The 26,468-nt window shown below is 36.8% G+C and overlaps 1 protein-coding gene and 1 pseudogene across 2 annotated transcripts in view; both read left to right on the top strand.

The window, feature by feature from the left end:
• The window catches only part of Pcgf5 (polycomb group ring finger 5), a 57,547-nt gene that overhangs the window by 27,479 nt on the left and 3,600 nt on the right, over positions 1 to 26,468 (top strand). Inside the window, exons 3-8 of one of the 2 annotated variants that reach the window (XM_004632065.2) lie at positions 2,611 to 2,666; positions 2,781 to 2,840; positions 4,648 to 4,796; positions 16,073 to 16,171; positions 18,807 to 18,896; positions 23,501 to 23,560. In XM_004632065.2, coding sequence (XP_004632122.1) covers positions 2,611 to 2,666; positions 2,781 to 2,840; positions 4,648 to 4,796; positions 16,073 to 16,171; positions 18,807 to 18,896; positions 23,501 to 23,560 — 514 coding nt within the window. The remainder of the gene's footprint in view (positions 1 to 2,610; positions 2,667 to 2,780; positions 2,841 to 4,647; positions 4,797 to 16,072; positions 16,172 to 18,806; positions 18,897 to 23,500; positions 23,561 to 26,468) is intronic. The other variant, XM_004632067.2, reaches the window with a different exon arrangement.
• Positions 24,621 to 24,703, top strand: LOC111817017 (annotated as a pseudogene).

Genomic DNA, 26,468 nt, shown 5'->3' with positions numbered 1-26,468 from the left:
ATGAATGTCCATTTTGTATCTGTGTATTCAAAGTGGTTGGGATAGATATATAGTTACATTCTCTTAATGAATAGAGTGATTTGTTCTAATGGTGTTTGTAGATAGGATATCGTGTCTGCATCTTGTACAGCAGTTAACCACTGGGAGGAATGTATGCAATGTGTTAATTACTGAAACTGTCCTACCAATTTGATTTGAAACTGTCTCATTGCTATTTATCAATAAAATTATGGGAAAAAATTAAATTAAATTAAATTTAAAAAAAATTAAGAATGTGATTAAGGGTGTTCAGCATTTCACTGCAGGAGGGTTGATAGGCAGTCTTGGCACAGAAGAGGTAGCTGAGGTGACCGGTGACGAAGTTGACTGCATTTATCGTACTTTCAAGCCATAATTGTAGAGGTACTCCTCAAAAAAGCAGCCCATTGGGGGGTTTCAAAGAGTGCAGAGTGGGCAGAACAATAGATGTGAAAGTTCTGTCAACCCTCTGTGTCTGTGGGTTCTGCGCTCACAGGTTTAACCAACCACAGAGCAAAGGTATTTGAAGGGGGCCTGTAGATGTGGCTTAGAAGCGACACGTTCGCCCAGCATGTACAAGCCCTAGGGCTCAATACTCAGCCTGCAAAAAAGTGAAATTTGATTAAAGAAGAGAAGAGGGGAGGGGAGGGAGTCTCAAGGAGAAAGAGGCGGCGAGAGAACGCAGTATTTTGGGGGAAAATTGCATTTGTACTAGGCATGTATGGGCTCCATGGTGCTGCCTAAATGGTGTGTACCATTGAATGTTTTCATTCACATTGCAGTAAGTGTTGTAAGCAACCTAGAGATTATTTAATGTATATGAGAGGATATACACAGGCCATATGTAAATATTATACCTTTTTATATAAGAAATTAATAATTTTTCTATCTGTGGGGAGTCCTGGAACCGATCACCCATTGACACTGAGGAACAACTTTATTTAGCTGTTCAGTAACAAACAACAAATAGGAAAGAAAAAAAAAGTAAAATTTCAAGAGAGCATCTTAACTTTCAAGTATCCACCCAACAATATAAGAGAAAATTAATTTTAAAAATAAATTTATAATATTTTCAATTTAGAGCTGGGTGTAGGGGCTCACATCAGCAGTCCTGGCTCAGGAGGTTGAGGCAAGAGGATCGCTGAGTTCAGGACCAAGCTGGATTGTACACTTAAAGCCCCTGGGCTACATAATACTGAAACTGTTTAAAAATTCTATTTTAAAACATTTTTCAACTTAAAAGTTTTAAAACCTATTTACTACAAAGGAAATTATGGATAACTTTGAATGGTCAGGAGGGAAAAAGCAAAACAGAGAGTATGTGATGTTATGCTTTCAAATTCTCTTCATTTGGTAGCTTTGAAAGACAACGGGTTTAGTGCATCCAAATAGTTTAGCATTAAAGTGCCTGTGAGCAGGCAGGGCTTTGATCCCTGGGCCTGCTGTGTGCCCCCCCCCATCCCGGGGCACTCTGAGGCAGAGATTCAGACTGGGCATGGTGGCACCCACGCCTGTAATCCGAGCTCTTGGGAGACTGAAAACAGGAGGATCACCACGAGTCCCATTTAGTAGTGAGACCCTGAACACCCTGTAAGCCCTTCCCTAAAATACAAAAAAAAAAAGCAATTTTTCCCCTTTTTAGATGTGAGAAACCTTTGCATGTCTGAAAGTATTTGAAGTCTGAGAAGAGTAATACTGTTGAGCAGGATGAAGTAAACTAAGTGAAAGGTGGGGGTTGCAAGAGCAAGAAGAACGTGAAGCAATAAAGTCATGGAAAGAAAAAGCTGTCTAGCAGAAAAAGAAAATTTTAAGATAAATATTTAAATTTTTCTCAGGGAAGGCACAATAACTAAATGGTCTCCATTCCCAGAGAAGAGCAATGGAGATGATTCTCATCTTAGGAAAGAGCAAAGGTTTTGGTAGAGATTTCAGGAGTGGACTTAGCAGCTCCTGTGACGTACAAGAGACACCCTACACTAGTGCTTGGGAAAGTGAGCGTTCATTATTCCCCATAGTCAGGAATCGACTGGTGGTTGTGCTCCCCAGCAGATGCATTAGCTCCCACTGGGAAGGCTCCTCTGCTGCCCTTTGCTGGCTTCTTCCCCATGTTGGAGGTGGGCTGTCTGTGGCCTCATCTAAGATGGCCCCGGGGAGCAGGTACTGGTGCTCTGTGTGGTGTCTCATCCTCAGTGCTTATTCTTATGCTGGCAGGGTTCTGAGAGAGAAAAAAGCAAAAGCATATTTTTGAAGCTTAGGCTCAGAATTAAACATAGCTGTCATTTATGCTGTAGTCTGTGGGTCTAAGCAAGTTTCAAGACTGTGTTCTCAGATTGCAAAACAGACCCCACCCCGTAGTCAAGGGAGGGTGTAAAGAGAAAGCTTAGCACCTGGAGCATTGTTGTAAGACAGGCTACCCTGGCAGACAACAGACTGTTTTGTTCCATGTGCAGAAGGGTTTGGTATACTGGATATGCTAAAATAATTGTTCTGTATTTTGTGATACATACATGATATAAATGTGGAACTATTTACATAGTGAATTTTGATGACTTCATTGTTAGTATATTCTCTTCCTTTTCACTCTTTCTGAAGGTTGGATAATACATTGGAGGAAATTATATTTAAGCTCGTTCCTGGATTACGAGAGCGTAAGTTGCCCTTTAAGTTCTTACAGACTTGCAATTTTTTGAAATCAGTATTTCTGTTAATGATTTCAAGATTGTTACTATGGTTTGTGTATTCCATTTTTTCTTTTACATTAGAAGAACTTGAGCGTGAATCTGAGTTTTGGAAGAAAAATAAACCTCAAGAAAATGGACAAGGTAACTTTTTATGTGTGTCTAAGAGCATCTTTCAACTTGGTTAACTTTTTGTCAACTCTTTCTGACTTCAGAACTTTTTGTTGTCTCAGTAAACTAATACCTTTTTAAATTCAAATTTCTCCTGTGCAAAATTCATGTGCTTTTATTTTTTCTCTTCATTAGATTTTATATAAATCTGTACAAATCTGGTGTCCAGTTGAGGGCAGTTGGATAGAGTAGTTGGCCATTAGGATGGGAAAGAAAAAAGAGATAAATAAAGCTAACTAGGTGGTTACAGCAGTCATTTATTAACATACAGCAAAACTGAAGAAATAGCTTGCAGCTACATAGTCAGGATTCTGTCATTTTTAGACTTTATTTTATAAGTTCAATTTAATGGGACAGGGAACTGAGATGTGACTGAGAGCCGGGTTCGGTGATTTGCTGTGCTCTAATACTGTGGAGTGAGGCTTGCGTAGGTGGAGCCCAGATGACACGAATTCACGTCCTGAGAATTTGAGAAGTACCTCAGTGTGCTTACTGGAGTTTCTCCATCACCTTGCCAGTGTCTAGATCTCTCCTGTTGGTTCTAGACACTGACCGTTTGGTGATTTTTAATAATTTCGGTAAAAACATAACCTGTCAAAGAAAAGCTTTTTAGTATATATTGTGAGTACAGAGAATTCTATGAGATAATAAGCAAGTAGGATTATTTATTCTTTAGATATAAAATTTTATTCAAAATATCTTAAATACCATTCAGATCTTTCATATATTCTTGTGTGAGTGCAGCGTGTGTGTATTGAAGATCATTAAGATGGATGAAAAATACTGCCCTTTTTTATCTGTGGAACAGGCTCATGATGAACTGACTTGCTACACAGCAGCTTTTGGACATAGTTTTGATGGCTGGAGTAAGGTGGCAAGGGGCTCTTTTTAATATCTAACAACAAAATGGGCAGAGAAGCCAAATGACTTAACTAAAGCCTTGTTTATGTAAGAGTACAGCACAGTCGGATGGCAGTGCTGTGGCACAAGTGTGGGTAACGTGGGACGGTTAAGCGTTCTCACTGGTACTGCTTTCTCAGGACAGAAACACGGGGAACAGTCGTCAGAAATTACCTAGTAGGTTTAGTTAGTGACCTTTTGTATCAGATTAACTTCTAAAGGGCAGTAGCCTGCTTTATAAATTTTATCTCTCTTCCCATTTCTCCTTTTTAAAAGTACTTAGGATATTTAATCTTTAGGTAGATAATCTGGATCTTTCGTTGGAGCTGCTAGTTTGTTTCATAAAAGGCAGTTCTTGTCTACCTAGTTTCTTTAAAAATCTAAAGAAGAAAGCAAGCTTCCCCCCCCCCCCCCCCCCCCCCCGGTCTCTCATTAGGCTTCCCTGCAGTCATAAAGAGGGGCAGGCAGATCACTGGGGCGGGGGCTTTCAAAATAATGCTTGGCTAGCAATTATTTCAAGTTTTAGCTTAGAGATAGTTCATCTGGAAATTTTCCCAAATCTTTGCTTCATCCCCAGAGTTGGAGTTAATTGCCTCTGTTGGATGTGCCCACAGAGCTGGCGTTGCCTCTTGCATCATGTGATGTGTCTGTTTGTTTACTTTGTTTTATACTTGGTCATTATGATAGGGATGATAGCCCTCTACTTGCGGTGATGTTCCTTCAGGCCTAACGCAGTGCACAACTAACACATTAGCAAAGACATGGAATAAAATAATGCATCAGGAAATGCAGTTGTGTTATTTATATGCCACGTGTTTAAGTCTGATTTTGGTTTTATTTAAACTTTGAATTATAGCTGACTTTTTAAAAAATTATATAGATGATACTTCGAAAGTTGACAAACCTAAAGCAGATGAAGAAGGTGATGAAAACCAGGATGATAAAGACTATCATAGAAGTGACCCACAAATTGCTATCTGCCTAGATTGTTTACGAAATAATGGGCAATCAGGAGACAATGTAGTCAAGGTGAGTGGACAAGTACAGTTGTATTTTTTTAGTGATCATTTTATAATAAATACTTTTGAATTGGTTGATGAATTTTTAATGCTTAATCCATTTGATTCTAAAGGTTTTATTAATAATCCAATAGAAAGCACATCTTGGAGAGTCGTGCAGATTTTCAGCTAATTGCTCATACTGGGCACTGATCCCTCCACTCCACCCCCAATCATCTTGTGCCGATGGTGCCATCTAGTGGCCAATGCTGAGCATCTCGCCTGTTTCACCTCAACCTTTTATACTTTTGTTGGGGGTTCACAACCAGTGCAGGCTCAGGTGCATAATACCACATTAAGCAGTGGCTCTAGCTCTTTTATTCATTATCTTTTAATTTACCTCTTTATTATATATTTGAAATCAATATGTTTTACATATCATGGCTGATGTATTTTATGAATAATACTGGTTTTGAGGTAAACTAGTTGCTGTAAAGTGGATGAACTTTTAAAGTCATTGAAGACTGCGCACTCCCTGTAGCATTTCCATATCTAATCTCATTGCCTGCTTTGTTAATTGATCTCTTAAAAGATCCTAGAGACCCTGTTTACTTTCACTGAGGTGTTTTGTTGTTTTTTTTTGTTTTTTTTTGTTTTTTTGGTCTTTTAATGATACTACTTGAATAATATTTTCTGCTTTTTATTGCAAGAAATCCTCGTTATAAATGTTTATCATTTTAGCTCTTAAATGGATGTTTGTCACTTTGTTTTAACACATGTAAACTTTTGAGAATCTTTTCTCTCTGTAGTCTATGTTTTACTCTTCTTTTGGTACCAGGGATTGAACTCTGGACCTTGTGCTTGCCAGGCAGATGCTTATGCTGCTGAGCTATCTTCCCTGGCCGTGTAGTTTATGTTTTATTCATTATCCATTGTCTCTAATTTTCTTTTGCTTCCTCTGTCAATCTACAAGTTGTGTATTTTGCTAATATGTGCAGTGGTATTTTATTAGGGTACAAAATAATTTTTAATTCAGAGTAAGCTTTCTCAGGATCTTGCAATAAAGAATACATATAAGCATAGTAGTTTAATTAATATTTATTTGCTGTGTGAATATTAGTCCATAATGACATAAGTAGTAAGAAAAAACCCACTCGAGGAACATGTTAGGCCTTTCACATATAATCAGAGATTTACAATACAGTGAATTAATTGATTTAGTTAAGGGATGTGGCTTTAATGAGACAACTGTAGAGAAATGACCACTGTGCCTGGTCATCCTTCCAATCCTCTCCGTTGTTTTCCATATTCCTGTGTAGCATCTTTCCCGTTTGTGTTTTCATCAGTCACTGTGACCATGTGTCTGTCTCTTCCTGCCCTCGCCACTGCCATTCCGTGGGTGGAATTCTTCACAGAGATTGTGATCATTCTTTAGCTCTGTTCAAACTGCTACCTGGTAATAAAAGCTGAGTCTATTGGATATTGGAAAGTCAAGTACCTTTCCATCAGTAAATATGAAATCTGATCCTATGCATGATTTCTGTTTTAAAGGTAAAAATGCTGAATTTGGAAATTCATCTAAAACATTAACTGCCCTGCCTTGGAGTCTGATACTTTGTATTTCCACTTGACTTTTAGCCATTTGCTCTTCCCTTTGTAGACTTTCCCTTGTATAGTTGTACCTCAGTTTCTGAACTCATTTTTTTTTATTTTAAAGACAATTAAAAAAACAGATACAGAATTTCAAAACAAGATATAAAATTAACAGTGGTTATTATATTGCATAGCATTATCTTCAGAGTAGTTGCTGATATTACCAGATATAAATGTGTAAAATTGATCAAACAATATAAACACTGTTGTTTCAGTGAACTAATAGAAATGAGTAGTACAGTTATCTTAGCTATTGTGTGCATGCATGTGTGTGTGCACGCGCGTGTGTGTGTGTGTTCTTTTCTCCTTTCTTCCATTCCAGCTATTCTTTCCTTTCCCTTTCACAGTGTCTGTTATAACTTGTGGATCTTATTTAATCTTAATCTTTCAGTTTCTTAGACTAGAGACATCATGTGTACATATGCAAGTCTGATTTATTTAAGTTACATGTTTGGTCTCTAGTTGCCCCCATTTACTTTTAAAAACCTCAAATTTATCTTTTTTTGTAGCTGAATAATACTCCATTTTATAAAAGTACCACATTTTTAAAAAATTTATTTTATTTTTGAAGAGAATATAAAAAAATAAGGGGAAAAAACATTAGAAATGATACAGAATTGCCCCAAACAAAATGATAAGAATTCAACAGTTGCATATTGATATCTTCAAATTAGTTCTTCAGATTACCAGATAAAAACCTGTAAGTTTGGTCAAACAAATACATAGAACATTAAAAAGTAGAAAAACAAATTAAGCGTTAACTTCCCCTTTTTTATCTTGTCCTCACTTGATGGGCGTTTCAGTTGTTTCTGAGATTTAGCTGTTACACATTGCGCTGCTAAAGATGCAGGTGTGCATGTATTGCTATGGTATGATGCACACTTAATTCTTTCCATGATTTTGGCTGCAAATAGAATTGGACAAGAAAATCAAATTCAGCACTTAGGCTTAATGTTGACCTTGTGGAGAGACTTGGCTTAGTTCTTATTCAGTTTGTTTTATGACCAGGATCATGGAAAGAAGTTCACAAATGGAGGTCCCACTTGTCCATTCTCAGGACACCTTCATTGGCTTAGAACCACTTTGGTGCTGCCCTGATTCTCATCTTCTCCCCAGGCCATTTCTACTTTGACCACTGCCAGCCTCTGCCCTTCCACTCAGTACAGTAGGTCCTAATGCTTTCTCCATATATTTCCTTTTTTTCTGAGCTCCCACCACCACTCTGCCTTTTATCACAAGTTTTAAGTAATTTATCTCTACTTTTAATTACTAGTTGAAAGTTTGACATATGAAACTATGTCTAAGGCATATTCATTATATTCCGTCCCATTTAACTGCAGGTACTCTAAGTTTTGATTACCGTATTTCAACCAGTTACACACAAAAGTTCAAAACCTTAGAGTCATCCTTGACATTTATTTTTTTTCCTTCCACCAGACACTAATTCACTGTTTAGTTTATTTTGTTAAAATCTTTGAAAGTAATTTAAGTGGCTTTTGTTATCTGTGGGTACTTACATGAGTGTGGACAAGGCAGAAGATGAAGGCCTGGACTATGACCAGGCACATGGTCAGATGGTGAATAGTTTACGCTCTGTAGGCCACACTGTTTCAATTGCAACTTTTCACTTCACTCACTACAGCTGTAAAACACCCTCAACAACAGTGCATGGATGGTATAGTCGTGTTCCAGTAAATCTTTACTTAGGGAAATTGTTGGCTAGGCAGATTTGCCCTGGCGGCACGGCCAGGATTTATCACCCTTTTGCCCGCAGACCCACATCTAAACAACTAGCCCTTTTCTTGGTAAGTTTTCCATTAAGCTCTCCCATTAAATTCTCTCTCATCTGTGAACCCTCCTCTTGATAAGGATTATTGCGTTATGTATAAGTTAGATATCTTATTCCACTTACCTGACAATGGATTTGTACATACAGAAAAGCTTGTGTTATACATATATAAAGGACTTTAAAATTTTAAATCCTTTTCTTTTGGGCATGCTCTTCACTTATCTTTTCACTATCCTGTGCTTTCCAAACCCAAGCAGAGATCCCTGTTCTTTGTGTGGTTTTTTCCCAACCTAATGAGACTCTTTTCTGAAATTCTGTAGAAGTTAACATTTATCACTCCAGGTTTAGGGGTTTTTTTAGCATGTTCCTATGAATGTTAGTCACTGATACTCTGTCTTCTCTCTTTTATGATAGGTGTTTTTCCTTGAAACTATATTATAAACCACTTCGATGTTGAGACACTTGTCTGTATTGCTTTGTAGCTTTCTCAGCCATCTCATTCTTGTGCAGTGGCTTGTGCTTCTTTCTCACTGTTCTGGTGGAATAGTTGTACAGTTTAAACAGTATACTTCTCTTTTTTGTAGTGTGACAGCCACAGTCAAGAGCAAAGTTGTCTGTAAAATCAGTAACCACCCCCCCCCCAAATTTGCTTCTCCATAAACACATGGGGGGAAAAAACCTGGCAGAGTTCAAGATCACCTCTTTCAGAGGTATAATATTTAACCAATTATTTTCAAAGCCCATGATGCATTTAATCAATGTGATGGTTCTCTTAGGAAAACAGAGGGCTTTATGGCATTTTAACTTGTTTTATCCCATCTCCCACTTTTCTGATTTCTTGGTAAGTTTTCCATTAAGCTCTCCCATTAAATTCTCTCTCATCTGTGAACCCTCCTCTTGATAAGGATTATTGCTTTATGTATAAGTTAGATATCTTATTCCACTTACCTGACAATGGATTTGTACATACAGAAAAGCTTGTGTTATACATATATAAAGGACTTTAAAATTTTAAATCCATTTCTGGTAATCTGAAGAACTAATTTGAAGATATCAATATGCAACTGTTGAATTCTTATCATTTTGTTTGGGGCAATTCAGCTCTCTGGTATCCTTGAACAAGCTAACAGCCAGCATTCCCATTGCAATCTTTGAGGAGCTAAAAAGGTAGAAAAGAGATAAAGGTCTTTCAAAGCCTTTTTTCCAAGTCATTGTCACCACTTGACTTGTTGGGTTGTTCCCTGAAAGATAGCACTTAGCAGAAGCAGATTGTCTACCAGACACCTGATTTGCCTCCGGAGCCTGTGCAGTGGGAAAAAAAGATTTATTTGTGGGTGAAAAGAGAGATATTTTTCAGAACAGTTGCAGGCAAATATTTCAGCTTCAAGATTGAAGTGTAGTTAACATTTGAGACCAACAGTAGAATAATCAAAAGGCTTAAAAACAAAAAGCTGGTGAATGAGATTTCCATAGCACTTTACCATTCTTATTTACCCCTCAGAATCTAGAAGGTGAAGGGGAGTTACAGTGTTATGTACATACTCGGGAAAGACTGGAGAAGGCCCAGGCCTTCACCTTGAGGCTGATCTTGAGGCACTGCACAGATGTTAGAGGTGTGCCCCAAGTAAGTCTCCTTGCATGTACTGAGAGACTTCCTGGCTCTAAGCATATACAGAAATCTCTATACTAATTGCCCGATCTCTTGATAAAAACTTAGGTGACTACATATGTTAAAGACTATGGAATTCATTTAGAAATGTCATTAAATAATTACAAAAAAATTAAATAAAAACAGCCACAGCAACAAATCTTGAGGAGCATGAAGAAATCCCATTGTTGCTACAGTATAGCAGTAGTATGTCTAGTTTTCAACAAAAAAGTTTTGAGACATATTAACAAATAAGAAATTATGTCCCATACTTGGGAAAAGAAGCAATCAATAGAAACTATCCCTGGGGAAGTTCAGACATTTCATTTACCAGACTTGTATTTTAAGTCATCTGTATATACAGAATTATAATTATGTCTAAGCACTAAGAATGATTTCATCAAATGTAGAATTCAGTAAATAGAAATTATTTTTAAAATATTCTGAACTTGTAAAGCACAATGACAGGAGAAAAAAAAATCACTCCTAAGCTTCATCAGCAGGTTTGAACCAAAGACAAAGAACCACAAACTTAATTTGAGATTATGCAGTCTGAGGAATAAAAAGAAAATAGAACAAAGAAAATGAACAGACACTCGGAGACTTGTAGAGCACTATCGAGCTTACCAACATACACAGAAGTTCCAAGGGACAGAACACATATTTGAATAAATAATGACTAATGAATAGCTTTGATAAAAAGCATTAAATAGCTAAGAAGTTCAACTCTGAGCCAGATAAATTCAAAGAGATTAGTATCTTCCTAAATAATCAGACTGTTCCAAGAAGAAGAGACTCTAGAGAGCAGCTGTTTAGGAGAGCCTCACTGAGGACCAAGCATCCTTAGTGACAGGTGCTGAGCTTTCACCAGAAGCCATGGAGGCTCAGAGGCAGTGTGATACATGGAGAGTGCTGAAGGATGCAGTAAACCACGAATTAGATATTCATGAAGAATCAGTTTTCAAAAGGAAGGAGAAATTAAGGTATTTCCAGATAAATACAAACTGAGAAACTATTCCACTGTAAGATTTTCTTTCCAGAAAATAGAGATGCTGGGTCCTAAGTGAAGGGTACTAAATCATAAGTCACAGCCACATGAAGATGTATGAAAAGCATTGCGAGGAAATACACAGGATTTTTACAGAGACTTTCTGCATCTGTTACAATGACTGTGTGGAGTTTTTTCGTTCTGTTTATGTGGTTTATTGCCTTCATTGATTTCTATGTGTGGAGCACCCTCGCAGCCCTGGAATGAAGCTGACTTTGTCACGGTGTGTGATCTTTTTGATGATTTGTTCCATTCTCTTTGGGGCCTCTAGGCCGTCAACAACTGAAGAGATAAAGAAAACATGGCTTATGTACACATTCTGACTCAGCCATAAATAGGATAAATTTGAGTCATAGGAAAATGGATGGATCTTCAGACCATAATAATAAATGAAATTAATCAAACACAGAAAGTTAAATATTGCATGGGTTCTCTAATGTAAGACACTCAAAATTTAAATAATTTAAGGAGCAAAATAAAAGATGGAAGGTCAGAAACAGAGAGGTAGTATGGAAGTGAGCAGAGGATCTGAGGAAGAAGGCAGAGGAGCAGCAAGGGATGGCGTAAAGGTGAGCGGAATGTGACGTGGCACATACCAGCCCCCCAGTTGAATGCTGTTACTGTGTACCATGCACATATACTCATTTTTAAAGGGAGAAAGAAGAGAGAGAAAATAAGAAAAATACACATATTTTTTGTTGGGAACTTATTTTTCTGCTATTCAATTTAAAAGAGTAGTATATAGCAGTATTCTAAATTTGGGTTAACACAAGTATAAAGGTTTTTTTTGACAAAAGTAACAGGATAGAGACAGAAGTGCTATATACAAGTTGATATATCTATAATATGGAAAAATAACAAAGCTGCAGATAAAGCTTCCACCTTATCCATGAATACATTATAAATTAACTGGTTAAGCACTCCTCCAGTTAAAAGCCAGTAAGCGCAGGGGCCTGAGTTCAATCCACGGTTCCACCAAAAAAAAAAAAAAAAAGCCAGTGATTAGCAGAATGAAAAAATATGATTTAATTTTGTACTATCTGCAATAAAAATACTGTAGGTAGTACTTGTAGACACAGTGGACTAAAAATGGAATTTATAAAAACTATTAGAAACCTATAATTCTATGAAAACTATTACCAGAGAAATGGAAATTTCGATAACAGACAAAATAGACATTCAGACAAAAAATACACAAGAGAAAAAAAGTAATGATTTTTTTCATTCAGTGTTAATCTAGCAAGAAAATATAATACTTAGGAACATGTGTTTATCTAACAACAAATCCCTAAAATACATGAAGCAAATTTGAATTTGACAACTCAACAGTGCTAGTTGGGACTTCAGGATCTCACTTTCAGTAGTGGGTACACAGCTGAACAAAGTAAGGAACAACAGGATTTGAACAACACTATAACTAGACTGAACAGACATCTGTAGAACAGGCTACCCAACAACAGAATATACATTCTTGTCAGGTGCACATGGGCTGGGCGTGGTGGTACACCTGTGCAGTTCCAGTATGCCCTGTGCTGAGGCAGGAGAGTTGCCGTAAGTTCAAGGCTACCATGGAATACATAGTGAGTTCAAGGTCAGCCACAACTACGTAGGGAGACCTTTTCTCAAACAACAAAAGAATACATGGGAGATTTTTTAGGATAGGCCTTACTTTTGGCTACAAACCAAATAACCCATAAATTTAAAAAGATTGACTGTATACAGAGCACATTTTCTGACCACAGAAGAATGAAATTAAAAATCAGTAACAAACTTATGAAATCTAGATATTTAGAAATGAAGCAATGCTAATCATCACTGAGTCAAAGAAGTAATCAAAAGGAAGTTTAATAAATGTCTTAACATTAAAGAAAATGAAGTCACGGCAGGCCAAAACCTACAGCATGTAGCAAAGGCAGTGTTTAGAGGGGAAGTTTTGGCTATAACCACATACATTTAAAACAAGAATGTCTTCATAAATAACCTAATCTTTTACCATAAACTAGAAGAAAGAAAAATCAAGCAAAGGAACAAACTAATAAATATTGAGAAAAATTAGAGGATTGAAAAAAAGTTTCAGAAACTGAAAGCTTGTTATTTAAAGTTAACAAAATTGTTTTTTGGGTTTTGTTTTTGTTTTTGTTTTTGTTTTTTTGCTGCAAACTGAGACAAAAGAATCACCTTGTCAAAACCAGGGATAAAAGAGGGCACCTTACTACCAATCTTATGAAATACAGATTATTATAAGGGAAAACTGTGAACAGCTTTGGTAAAAAAATCAAGATTACATGGATAGAGTGGTAAATTCTTTAAACTACAAAAACTCTCAGGGAGAGACCTATGAAGAATAATAATAAAACTGGAGCAAAAAAGAAAACAAAACACAACAAAACCCAAACAGTTAAGGCAAAATTAGCACATCTTTTCCCCAACTGTTGCAAAGGATAGGAACATTTTCCACCTCATTCTTTGAAGCCCATTATTACTTGAACACCAAAAGTGAAGACAGTAAGAGAGAACTATGGAACTTTTGCACATCAGTATAAAATATTTGTGGGATGGCGGAAATACTTGGCAGTCTGATAAGGGGCTACTACCTGGAATATATAAAGAATTCTTCATTCTGAACCACAGAAACATCAAATAATCATATTTTAAAATTGGGCTGTGGTTTTTAAGTAGACATTTCTCCAAAAATGGTATACAGTGACCAAGAAGCATATAAGAAAATAGTCATAGCAAGACCCTGTACTGAATAAATATATCAATAAAATAATTATATATTTTAAAAAAGAATTAATTACAGTAGCCAACAAGTGACAGCAACCCAAATGTCCATCACTGAATGAGTGGAAATATGGTATATTCATACAGCGATACATTATTCAACCTTAAAATGGAAATTCCCATCTCATCCTTTAATATGAGTAAACCTGAGAGACATTATGCTAAGTAAAATGATTAATTTATAAAAGGACAAATACTGTAATACTTCCACTTATTACGAGGGATCTAAAGTCAAGTTCTTAGAAATGGAAAGCAGAATGGGGCTGGGGAAATGGGAACAGAGTTAATTTTTGCTTAGCAGGTATAATTGTTTCACGTTTACAAGATTTAACAGTGCTGAAGCTCTGTTTTATATCAGTGTAAGTAGCAGTATTAAGGTGGTAAACTTTATATACATGTTTTTAACCATGATTCTAAACTATAAAAGAAGTCTTAGAAACTATGAACCAATTTTTTCATTAATATAGATGCAAATAAAGTACATTTAGCAGCATAAAGAACAAGTTATAAGGCCAGGGAGATGGCTCGGTAGAATAAATGCTTCCCCAGCAAGCACAAGGGTCTGCATTCAATCCCCGATTCCGCCAAAAAAAAAAAAGAACAAATTATATACCATTATCAAGGTTAATTCAACAAAGGAAAAATCAGTTAAGATTCCACATTAATAGAATACAGGAGTTAAAAAACTACATTGTAATCTCGAGTAAGAGAAAGTGTTTAATGAAATTCAGTGCCCTTTGAGATTGATAGCAAACTTAGAAATTAAAAGGGAACTTTCTCAAAAGAGAAAATGATACCTGCCATCATGAGGAAGGGTGAAAGACTGAAAGCTTTCCTCCTAAGATCAAGAAAACAGTATTTTCTGTGGGCATCATTTCTGCTCTGTTGTACTAGATACTGTAACTAGAGCAATTAGACCAGAAAAACACCTAGATTGTAAAGTAAGTATTGCAGAAGGTATAACTGGGTAGAGACACATTGTAGAGATCCACAGGAGCCCTGAGGGCTGATTAGCTCAGTGAGGTTGCAGGAATACAAATCAGTGTAAGGGGTCAAGAGCTAGGTAGGAATGAACAATTCAGAAATGAAATTTTAACAACTCCATATTCTTCTTTTATTTTTTAATTTGTTGCTACAAAATGGTACACATAATGATGACATTCGTTGTAGGGAATTTGTACCTATAAATGATATATCTTGGTTCTTTTTCCCCCATTTCCCTACCATCCCTTTAAATCCTCTTCCCTTCCCTTAGTTTCCTTTTTTTCCTCTTTTCTTGTTCTTTTTGTCATTCCTTCCTATCCCCTCTCCCCCTTTCTAGTTCCCCTTCCCAGTTGAAGATTTTCTTACTGTTTCACAATATCTGTCACACATTTTGGTCCTTATTTATACTTGCATTGCTCACAATGAAGAAATTATATGGTATTTATGCATGTGTGTCGATTTAGCTCATGTAAGATATGTTTTCCAAGTATATCTGCTTAGCTAGAAATGGCTCAAGCCTACCCTTCTTTATGGCTAAGTAGTAATGCACTGTGCAAAAGAACCACGCCTTCTTTATCCATTCATCAGTTGATGGGCTTTTGGGCTTTTTCAAAGTTTAGCTATTTCCAGTTATGCTGCTATAATACATACATTGCTGTGATATAAAGCTTTTACTTCTTCCAGAAAGCTACCAAGAAGAGCACTAGCTGGGTCAAATAGAACCTCTAATTTTAGTTTTTTTGAGGAATCTACACACTGACTTCCACAGCAATGATACTACCAGCTACGCTCTGACCAGAAGCAGCAGAGGTTTCCTTTTTCCCCTCAGCCACATCAGCATTGGTTATTTTTGGATTTCTTGATAATAGCCATTCTTTATGGAATGAGATGGAATCTCTTTTGAATTGGTATCTCTCAAATAGCTGGTGATACTGAACACTTTTTCATATATTTATTTGCTTTTGTATTTCTTCATCTGAGAAGTGTCCGTTTCAGATTCCCATTCTTGGATTGGGTCTGTAAATTTTGGGGTCTAACTTTTTTGAGCTCTTTATATATTGCAGGTGTTAGTTCTTTGTGTAAGGAACAGCTGGAGAAAAAATTTTCTCACTCTGTGGGTTGTCTCTTCATTCTGTTGGTGGTTTCTCTTGTGCAAAAGCTGCTTGCTGAGATCCCAGCTGTCGATTCTTTGTGATAGTTCCTGGGCAGTTGCCTTCTCAACGCGTGCTGTGTAAGTGTCCTGGGGCGAGGGGCATTGTCCCTCCAAGTACCACAGACCTGTAAAATTAGACAATCTCACAACCCATTTTAAAAGTACTTAAAGTGTTAGTGAAAATAGTACCTCAAGTTTCATTAAAGGTGAAGTTGGATACTTTAATTAGTTATCTTTATTTTCTTTAGGGCCTAATGAAGAAATTCATTCGATGTTCTACACGTGTAACTGTGGGAACTATTAAAAAATTTCTAAGTTTAAAACTAAAACTTCCAAGTTCTTATGAGGTAAGCTGAATATCTAACCCTCATCATTTTGGTAATTCTGAGCTGAAGTTCTAAAAATAGGAAATTAACTGATAACATATTCAAAGTCTTGTGGAAACTTGTTTTATGTTGAAATTTTAATTTTTAGAATATAATATTCCATTTATATATTACCAGCTTAACATATACTGAGTAAATCATGATAGAGATATACTTAGTGTTTTGCATTTAGAGGAAATATTTAAGTTCCCACAAATTAATATACTAGCTAAGTAAATTTTCATTGTAATATCAGCATAATTTAGGACATATTATTTTTCAATCTGAGACCTTTAAATTATTTTTATAGACTTCAGAATGTAGACATTGTCTTTTTAAGGATTTCACAGATAATGTTCAAGTAATTCCATGTCTTCAAAATTGATGCTGCTTAGCGCTAGGTAAAACCAACATACTGCGTCTTATAAATAGGTTTTGACCATTTTACTATAGGAGAGGCAGATTGCACTGATACTGATGACAGGAGAGCTTAAAAGGTGTTCAGTGTTCAGAGACTGTGCGTGATCCCAAGGGTATGGATGCAGAAGAGTGAAGAGTATCCCTGCCTAAATAGCAATTGTACAACTTCTACTTCTCCTTTCTCCTCCCTGGTTCTCACAGTGGTATCTAAAAAACTAAAGACCAGGCTAGCTTCCTGTATAAACAAAGATATCAGAGTTCTTCTGGCTTATGTGTAATTATGTTTATATCCTAAGCACTCATCGTGAGAGAAATAAGATGTGATCTATTTGAATATAAGCTTTGGCAGGTATGAAATCTATATTTTGAGGAAGCAACTGATACTGAATTTAAAGTTTCTCTCAGATGACTAATTAGTCTTGGTTAAAATGTTTCTTATTTGGTCCTAAAAAAAAAAAAAAAAAAAATCCAGCAACATCCACTTTTATTTTAGGGAAAAAATAGTGAAATTTAAATGTTAGAACCTAACGAACTCTGTAAGGTAAAAGGTAACAGTTTACAGGGAGACAATGAAATTGTTTTTATGATTAGAGTTTTATTTTTATTTTTTATTTTTTGAAATACCATGTACAGTTTTCCTTACTTTTAAACCTGATTTATTGAGTTGCCATCTTCTAGTTTTCAGGAAGTTGTTAGAGCTAAAAAAAACTATTGTCAGTCTTCTGGCATGCATTTTATTTCTGTATAGACAAAGATGGAAGAAAGGGCTGGCGAGATAGCTCAGTGGACTAAGAGCCTGCATAGGCAAGTGCAGGAACTGGGGTTCAATCCCCAGTACCTCCCCAGTATTGCATGCCGCACCAGCCCCGCCCTTGGGCGTGCTGAGCCTGTGACAGAGTCCAAGCGTGGTGGCGCACACCTTGAATCCCAGTGCTGGGGAGGCTGAAAACAGAAGGATCACTATGAGTCCGATCTGTGTAGTGAGACCCTGTACCAAATAATTAAAAAATATAAAAACTAAATAAAAGAGGGAAGGAGAAGAGATTCTAGCTACTGCTTAACACTTTATATATCTCATTCAAAGGACATTTTCTAAGTTACTTTTAGGAATATTGATTGGTCTCTGATTATTTTGTTTCCCAGCATGTATGAGATGATTTAATAAAATAGCTAAAAGCTGAAACTTGTGTGACAGCATTGCTAAACAGCGAAAATTAATTTTGTTAAATGACAATAGGAGATACACACTTGATTACTAATTGCATCTTAAGTAACTACCTTTACTTCTTTGCTGTTCATTTATTTTACAGGCAAAATAAGAAACAGAAGTTATCTACTTAGTTCTTTAAATAGTTAATGAAAGAGCTGGTCATGGTAGAACATGCACTTGGGAGGCTGAGGCAGGAGGATCACAGTTTTAAGGCCAGCTTTGATGACTTAGAACCCATCGAGAAAAACAGCAAGTGAGAAACAGACAGAGAGAGCGCTAATAAAATCACATCTAAAGACATTTCCAAGTTCAATACGTCAGCAGTTTATCATGAAGTCCATAATGCAGTTTCATATGTCCAGTACAGTCACTCATTTTAGACTTTAAAGTTCACAGTGAAAGTCTTTGTCCACCAAGACACAGAATTATTTAAAACACATTCTTTTTCTTCCCTTCCATGCTTCAGGTGAAATCTTACCAGTTATTTCAATAGCTAAAGACTGAAATGTTATTTTATTCATAGCAGTTTATGATAAACATTTAATTATGCCTTGTTGAATTAATGAACTGCGCATAGCCAGAGCTGCTGAGGCCTTCCTAACGACATGGGGCTTGCTTGGCTCCTGCAACCTAGAGCGAGTGTGAGCGCTCGGAGGTCCAGCCCTTTTCTGATACTTCAGGCAGAGCAGTCACAGAAGTGTGTTTAAAATCTTCAGGTTAACTAGAGATAAAAACTTGAAAGTTTGCATTGTACGGATAAATTATGTGTATGAGCCTGAGATAATGCATATGCATTTGGGACAAGATAAACTGCCCACCTGAATGGTTACTATTCTGTGAGAAATGAAAGTATTTTCAATAAAATATTCAGTATTATTTTAACAAATAATGCTTCTGCAGTCACAATTGTATAGATATTTGAAAAATAGGTAAATGACTTACAAATTGAGAATTACTTATGTTAACGTATCTGTACTCTTTTTAAAGTTGGATGTACTATGCAACGGTGAAATTATGGGAAAAGATCATACTATGGAATTCATCTATATGACAAGATGGCGACTAAGAGGAGAAAACGTAAATTGCTTTTATATTTACCTACGTGCATATTTATTATGTCATTTAAATTTAATGATACCACTTAGGAACTTTAAAAAAGTACTTGGGAAGGAAAAACTGGCTTGCGTTTCTTCCAGCACTCTAAATTTGGTTCAAGTATAAAACCAGTGTCTGTGTTAAATGCAAGGTTTTTTAAGATGAGTTTAGGGCCAGAGAGATGGCGCAGAGGAAAAAGCACTCCCCTCCTGAGTTCAATCCTCGGTTCCACAAAAAAAAAAAAAAAAAAAAAAAAGATGATTTTAAAACTCTGTTGAAAGATGTTTAGAAGTCTACTAACTTAAAAACAGAAAGTGATAGTTTCTAAAGCTCAGTAATGAATAGGAACCTCTAAGTAATGCAGAGTAAAGGCTGGCAAGCCACAGTGCTGGCCTGACTCCTGTGACCTGGTCAGGAAGGGAGCTGGCTTGGGTAGAGGCAGGAAGGACAGACCCAGCAGCGGCGGGGCGTGCGGCTTTCTCCCATGTGCTCTTCCACACTGAAGGTGTGAAGTCAGGCCCTAGGGAGAGGGGAGTGCGCAGGGCTCCTGACGCAGAATTAGGTGAGTGTGCCGCAAGCCCTAGGCAGGATAGGAGATTGCTCAGAGGAAAAAAGCTAAGAAAACCCATGAAGAGAATCTGGGGTTTTTTTAAACTATCTCTTGATTAGGGTTAAATTCTATGTTCAGGTCCACCTGAATCACAAGGAACATGGGCTGTTTGGAGGATGTGGACACTAGGGATTGGCAGGCTGATATGTAAGAGTGATGGAATAAATAAATAAATACATATATATATAATTACTGCTTCCAGAAATTATTATCATGATCTGAGTGTATGAAAAAATTAATTAAGATAGATTAGAAGTTGTGACCAGGCAACTTTTATGGTGCTTATCATGCAATATGCTGTACTTTTAAGCTCCCAAGAAATTTAGCATTTCTGTTTTGTGAACTCCATTTTACAGCATTTTCATGTGAAATGTAAATTATAAAATAATTAATAAAAGTTACTTCACACAAGATGAATTAATTACACAGAATCCAGGTATGAAAGTTGCCATGTTTCAGTAGTTCAGAACATGCTTGACAATGAATGTAAATCTCCATAACTAGCCACATGTAGTGGTGCACACCTGTAATCCAACACGTGGAAGGCTGTGGCGGGAGGATCACAGAAGTGTGCGGCTGGGCTCAGCTACAGTGTGAGATCCCGCCCCTCCAGAAGAAAGAGGAAAAGAAAAATTTATCTCTATAACTGGTGAAACAAACCTCACAATATCATGTTTGTTTTATCTAGTGGGTAAAACTTGGGGCTACCTTTTAGAAGAAAATCTTGATGTGCTGAGAATATAATAAATGAAGCACTTAACTTCGTTTTTCCTGTTTGGGTCTCATGTGGGTAAGCCTTCCTTGTGAAGCTGAATGCTCTCGCCAGTAGAACAGGGCTCACAACCAGGACAAAAGAAATTACACTCTGAAAGAACGCATCAACCCTTTTTTAGGATTTGTTTTTTAAATGTAATTTTCTTTCTATTTGGTAAATAATTACTTGCCTTTCTGTGACATTTTATAGTTTTTTATGGTTACATATGTATTAGCAGGTTAGAATTACAGAGAATAAATTGAACCACTGTTGTTGGGGAGTAGATGTTGTGATATTACACACAATTTTAATATTATATACTGAATGTAATTTTAGGTTACTTGGGTAATTCAGCAGGCACTTCATGTGTTAGTGCCAAAAGTCACTATTATGAGTATTTGCAGAAGGCTAAAGAAATTCCAGTGGCTAGCACTGTGAGATCCCAAATTGCCCTTCCCAAGATCCCAGCAGAAGGTGCCTGCATTTTGAGTTACCTGTCATAGCATGAAAGAGCTAATTCACTTAAATTTCTTTTAATAGACTGTCAGGTAAATCAGCATTTGCTCCCATAGCATTTCTGATCACACATTTCTTAATAACTTAAGTTCTTTGGTTAGTTGAGGCATATTTTATTAAAAGTTCAAAAAGTGGTACAAGGGTCAGCAAGCTAGCTCAACAGACTAAGCGTCTGCTTAGGCACATGCAGGGACTGGGGTTCAATCCCTGGCACCACCTGCTGTGCTGGCCCTGCCCCCATGTGTAATGAGTGGCCCACTGAGACTGGCGTGGTAGTGCACACCTATACTCCCGCACTGGGGAGGGAATATGGGAGGATCACTACAAGTCTGAGCTGTGTAGTGACACCCTGTACCAAATACATTTAAAAAAAAAAAGGCTCAAAATCTTAAGCTTTGTCATTTAGGTAGACAAAAATTGTCATCTTAGCGCAACAGTAAAGTAATATACTAGACCATTTCTTTATTTCTTTTTATTTCTCACTGTCTTTAGCCTCATTTGAAATTGATAGCTTCATTTTTCTGCTTGCTTAGAGCGAAACCTCCGAAGTCAGACTGGGTTCGTTCTCTTTCATCCGTCTTTAGCAAGTTCTGTAATTTGCACCATGAGCACTCAGTCAGATCCCAGCCGTGTCTCACGACCTGCCCTCCACCACTCTGGTCCATGCGCCAGGGCTGTTCTCTAGAACGACTCTGAGCGTCTGCAGCTGAGCTCCACCTTGCTGCCCCACCTGTGCTGCCCGCGCCTGCGCCAGGAGGCATGCTGCTGCTCTGCTCACGTCTGGCCAGCAGTGCTTAATACGATTTAGATAAAAGCCTGTCTCTTGAGACCTGTAAATGCTACATACAGTGGATTTTCTGCGTCCCTCTCCCACCTGTCCGCTTACTCTCCCTGCCATGCACAGGTCTCTGTCCACAGTGGCCTCTGCACCCCCACATGTTCTCTGCTAGTGCTGTGTCGAACCAGCTTCTTTACCCCCTTCACTTTGTTCAGCCTCTGGGTTACCTTCTTTGTGAGATTTTTGACTTCAGTGACATTTTAATGCCTCCTGTTATTTTCCATGGTGCTTGCTACCCTCCAACACCCTTGCCTCCTACATAGGTGTTTTGTCTCCCAAGTAAAAGGTAATCTTACTGATGGATTTCCATTTGTTTACTGCTAAGTCCAGTACCTAAAGTAGTCCCCAGTGCATAACCCAGTATTTATCTAGAGTAAATTGAGTATAATTTATATACTTATATATAACGTATGTTTGTATTCCTGGGTATTTTGTTTTATTCTTTTTTTTTTTTTTTTTTTTGCAGAACCGGGGATTGAACTCAGGCCCTTAAACTTGCCAGGGAAGCGCTTATTCCATTGAGCCATCTCCCTGGCCCTTGTTTTATTCTTTCAAGTGGGTCTTTTTCTAAACCAGCATTACACATCATGTAGATTTTATAAAAATCTAATCACGTAACTATTTGGCTTAATTGTCTAATTTCTGTGGAATAGTTTGGTTAAAGTCCAAACTGTCATGTCTAATAAGGCAAATAGTTGGGCCTTTATAGGTTTGTGATATATATTAGTACCTGTTAGTAGAGTACCACAATAAAAAAAGCCACCTATTTTTAATTGTTTTGGCTGAATTTGGTACTGAGTTATATTTCTGTGTTTTGTCTGGAACTGGCATGTTCGTACTTCATTATTCTGTGCATTGCCATGAGGCTGTCTCCTTGTATGCTCAGTATCTTTTGCTCGTGTCTCTGAGGGAAACTGTAGTTTTCTTTCCTCTTGGAAACTATTTTCTCAATCTTATTTCTGCCTCAGACAAGGCTACTCTATGTTCAGATCAGCCCTCCCAGTGTCCTATTTCTAGCCTTCCAAGAAGAGTCTCAGGCAAATTAATTTTCCTTCACTTCTCAGTTGCTATCTCCCCACATCACCCAGCCTCAGTACCATTGTTTTTCTTTATCTTGCAGTAGTTCTACTTCAGTATCCTTTTTCTTGTGGGCCCAGCTCTTCCTGGGCTTTCGTTTTCATTGGGTGCTTTCTTGAAACATACTTGTCTTTAGGAATCAAATATCTGGTCAAATTTAGTTAACTCTTAGAAATGTTTCAGTTTATACAAGTATTTGCCACTTCAGTATTCTTATACACCAACTTGGCACTGAATTTTTTCCTTATAGTGGGAGAAAATATACCTTAAAAAAATAGCCAGGCGTGGTGGTGCATTGCCTGTATTTCCAGCTGCTCCAAAGACTGAAGCAGAAGGATCACAAGTTGAAGGCCAACCTGGGCAAGTTAGTGAAACCCTATATTAAAACGAACAGTGTTGAGGTTGTCATTTAGTGGTAGAGCTCTCCACCAGCACGCCTGAGGTCCTGGCTTCAATCCATAGCATTGTAAATTATATAGAAGTTGTATATAATTTAACATTCCATCCCAGTAGTCATCAGGTTTTTGAAATATATATGGAATTTCATGTATTGTTTTGCCAAACATTAATCTCATAGCTAGATATTAAAATCACTTAAAGCTAAACTTTATCAATCACTAAGTTATTAAATCTACTTTTTCCAAAACAACTACCATTTTCTCAGAGTGTTTATTTAAAAAAATTAATCATGTTGCCTCTTATGTTTGACATTAAAATATTTTAAATATTCAGTTTTAAATATGTATCCAGTTGTGGATGCCTCTTATCTGATGAGTTCATCTCCTCCGCAGTTTCGGTGTCTGAACTGCTCAGCTTCGCAAGTCTGCTCTCAGGATGGCCCTTTGTATCAGGTAAGAGGCACTCACGACGGTACATATACCCTTCACGATGCCCTGGCGGTCAGTGATCGCTGCCCTTCCAAATTTGGCTTCCTGAGACCTGTCAGTATAAAACATAATTTTTTTATCTTTTCAAAACTTAAATTTTCCCACTATTTACATGTCAAAATGATTATTTGTGAGTCAGGAATTTTAAATAATTACCGTCTTAAGAAATTACCAGCTTAAATAATTACCCTTAAGAAATATCTGACCCATGTTAGATTAGAACATTGCCTTCTTTGTATAAGTATTTTTTTAATGAGTTAATTTAGAAGTGAAGGATGAAATACAAAATTAGGTGACTTTAGCAATGGCCAAGTCTAATTATAAGCCTCCTTAATGGGCCCTGCCCTTAGCATGTTACTAGTGTTACCTCTTTTGACATGTTAGTGAGCTAGTTGTGTAATATGCTGAGAATGCTTGAACATAGGCTGAAGGAAAGTGTAATAAAAATACATTATAAAAATGTAGAAAACAAAAGAGACTAAGTTTAGAATAATAAGGATGGTTACTGGGCATAGAGCTGGTCCGTGAGCAACTTTAAGCTCATGGACTCACCACAACATTTCTTTAAAATACCAATGTTCTGTTGTCCAGTACAAGGTCGTCCTTATTCTGTTTCCCTGGGGCCGAGAAAGGAGAATTGCGTGAGAACTGAACTAGTAAACTTTGCTGCCCCTTTTGGCGGGGATACCAGTGAATGTATGTGAAGTATTAAAAGAACACTTCAAATCACTAATCAGAATTTTTAATTAGCAGTTTATCTAGAATAAATCAGTTCCATGGCATGGAAATCTCCATGCATTCCTTAATTAAAATAGATGTTTCTTTGATATGCATTATTTTAAATCTTAGTTTTTCAGCAATGATCTATAAAACCAAGAGGGGAAAAAAAAAAAAACACGTAGGGAACAAAATCATCCTTGTCCTTAACATTACACAGATAAGGGTGAGCAAATAATTTATTTGAGCTGATAAAATTTGGAAAATTCTGAGGTGAATAGATGTTTAAGCTTTAAGATTTGTAGTTAAGGCTATACTTTCAGGGATCATTTCTATAGTGTATACTAGCAAGATTTTTGTGATTGTGTAGTGTAAAAGATTTGTAACTGACATTGAAGTGTAGCGATACCCCATGTCTATAGCTATAACCCATATGTACATGATACTTAGCTTTTACTCTAGGTATTTCTGTGAGCTTCCTTAAAAATAAAGATGTTCCTAAACCATGCTGTGAAGTATTAAAAGAAGTAGAGTAACACTTCCACACTCAGCTTATATCCCCAGCCATTTTTTAATTTTTTTGAGACCAGATCTTGCTGACGTAATAAATTGCCCAGCTGGAGCTCAGACTATTTTGATCCTTCTGTCTCAGCCTGCCAGTGTCCTAGGAGTAGAACTGTGCCCTACCATGCCCAACTAAAACAGATTTTTACATCAATGCCAGCATTCTTTAAAAAAACCTTTATTATGAATATTAGTCTCATAAGAAAATTTATAATTAGTAGGCTGTACCTTTAGCCAAAAACAGGAAAGAAATTTCTAGGAGAAAAAAAAATTATTTTTTACAAGTATAAATTATGTACATAGCTTTATACTATTAATTTTTAACTTTGTAAACATTTTTTGTTGTTGTTGGAACCGGGGATTGAACTCAGACCCTTGCGCTTGCCAGGGAAGCGCTTATTCCACTAAGCCATCTCCCCAGCCCAACATTTTCTAAAATAGGCAATTTTTATGAAACTATAGTGCATCAAAATTTACCAACAAGAAAGAAAATTTAAATCACTAATTTTTGAAAGGTATAAAAATTTAAAGGATTAATCTACCCTAAATACACTTACCTGATTTTGTCACATTTTCAAAGAAAATATTAATCTTTTTAGAAAATATTTTAAAGAGAATAAAATAAAAATAGAAAAAAAATACAAAATTTCAAAACAAGATGACAGAAAATTAACAAGGGTTATTCTACTGCATATTGTTGTCTTCCATGCAATTGCTCAGCTTACCAGATAGAGGCATGCACAGTTGGTCAGACAATAAAAGCACTAAATGTTCCTTTCAATGAACTAACAGAAATTAGTAGTACAGTTATGTTATCTATCGTGTGTGTGTGTGTGTGTGTGTGTGTGTGTATTTTTTTTCCTCTTCCTTCTTCTTTCCCCCATCCCGTTTGTTCTTTCCTTTTGAACAATTTCATTCTGTTTCACAATATCTATCTTATGTTTTAAATTTTACCATCTCTTTCAGCTACTTACACTAGGGAGGCAATTCCAATATATACCTGTATTATATATATTATTTTAAATCATTGAAGGGCCAGCTCAGCGGATTAAAGTACCTGGGAGCAGGGGTGGGGGTTGATCCTCAGGCCTGCAGTGCCGGCCCCGCCCCCAGGGCCTGGTGGTGGTGTGCGCCTGTTATAATCCCACCACTTGGGAGGCTGTGAATGGGAGAATCACTATGAGTCCAACCTAGTAGTGAAACTCTGAACACACTGTAGACCCTTCCCTAAAAAATACAGAAAAAAATAAATCATTGAAAAACATGAAACTCTTCTTAGTTCATTTCACGAAAGTAGCTTCAGTGTGATAGCAAGACTAAGCTAATACTGAATCTGATTTCAAATGTAGGTACAAAGGTGATAACTAATACACTGAAGCATATTAATATTTTGAAATATACTAAAGGAATAGAAAGTCTAGTAGATATTTTATCAGGAATATAATAATGACTTAATATTTTGGGGAGAGTATCCTCTTCCCCCAACAATATTAAGCCAGATGGATGGATGGAAATACATATTTATATTTATATTTTATATACACTAAAAAATATCCGGTACATGCTTTTGTTTGATAAAGTTCAGTGTAAG

The sequence above is a fragment of the Octodon degus genome, unplaced genomic scaffold (genome assembly GCF_000260255.1).
Source record: "Octodon degus isolate 3935 unplaced genomic scaffold, OctDeg1.0 scaffold00046, whole genome shotgun sequence".
Taxonomy (NCBI): Eukaryota; Metazoa; Chordata; class Mammalia; order Rodentia; family Octodontidae; genus Octodon; species Octodon degus.
The sequence above is the reverse complement of the archived record's forward strand: the minus strand, read 5'-3'. Positions and strand labels throughout refer to the sequence as shown.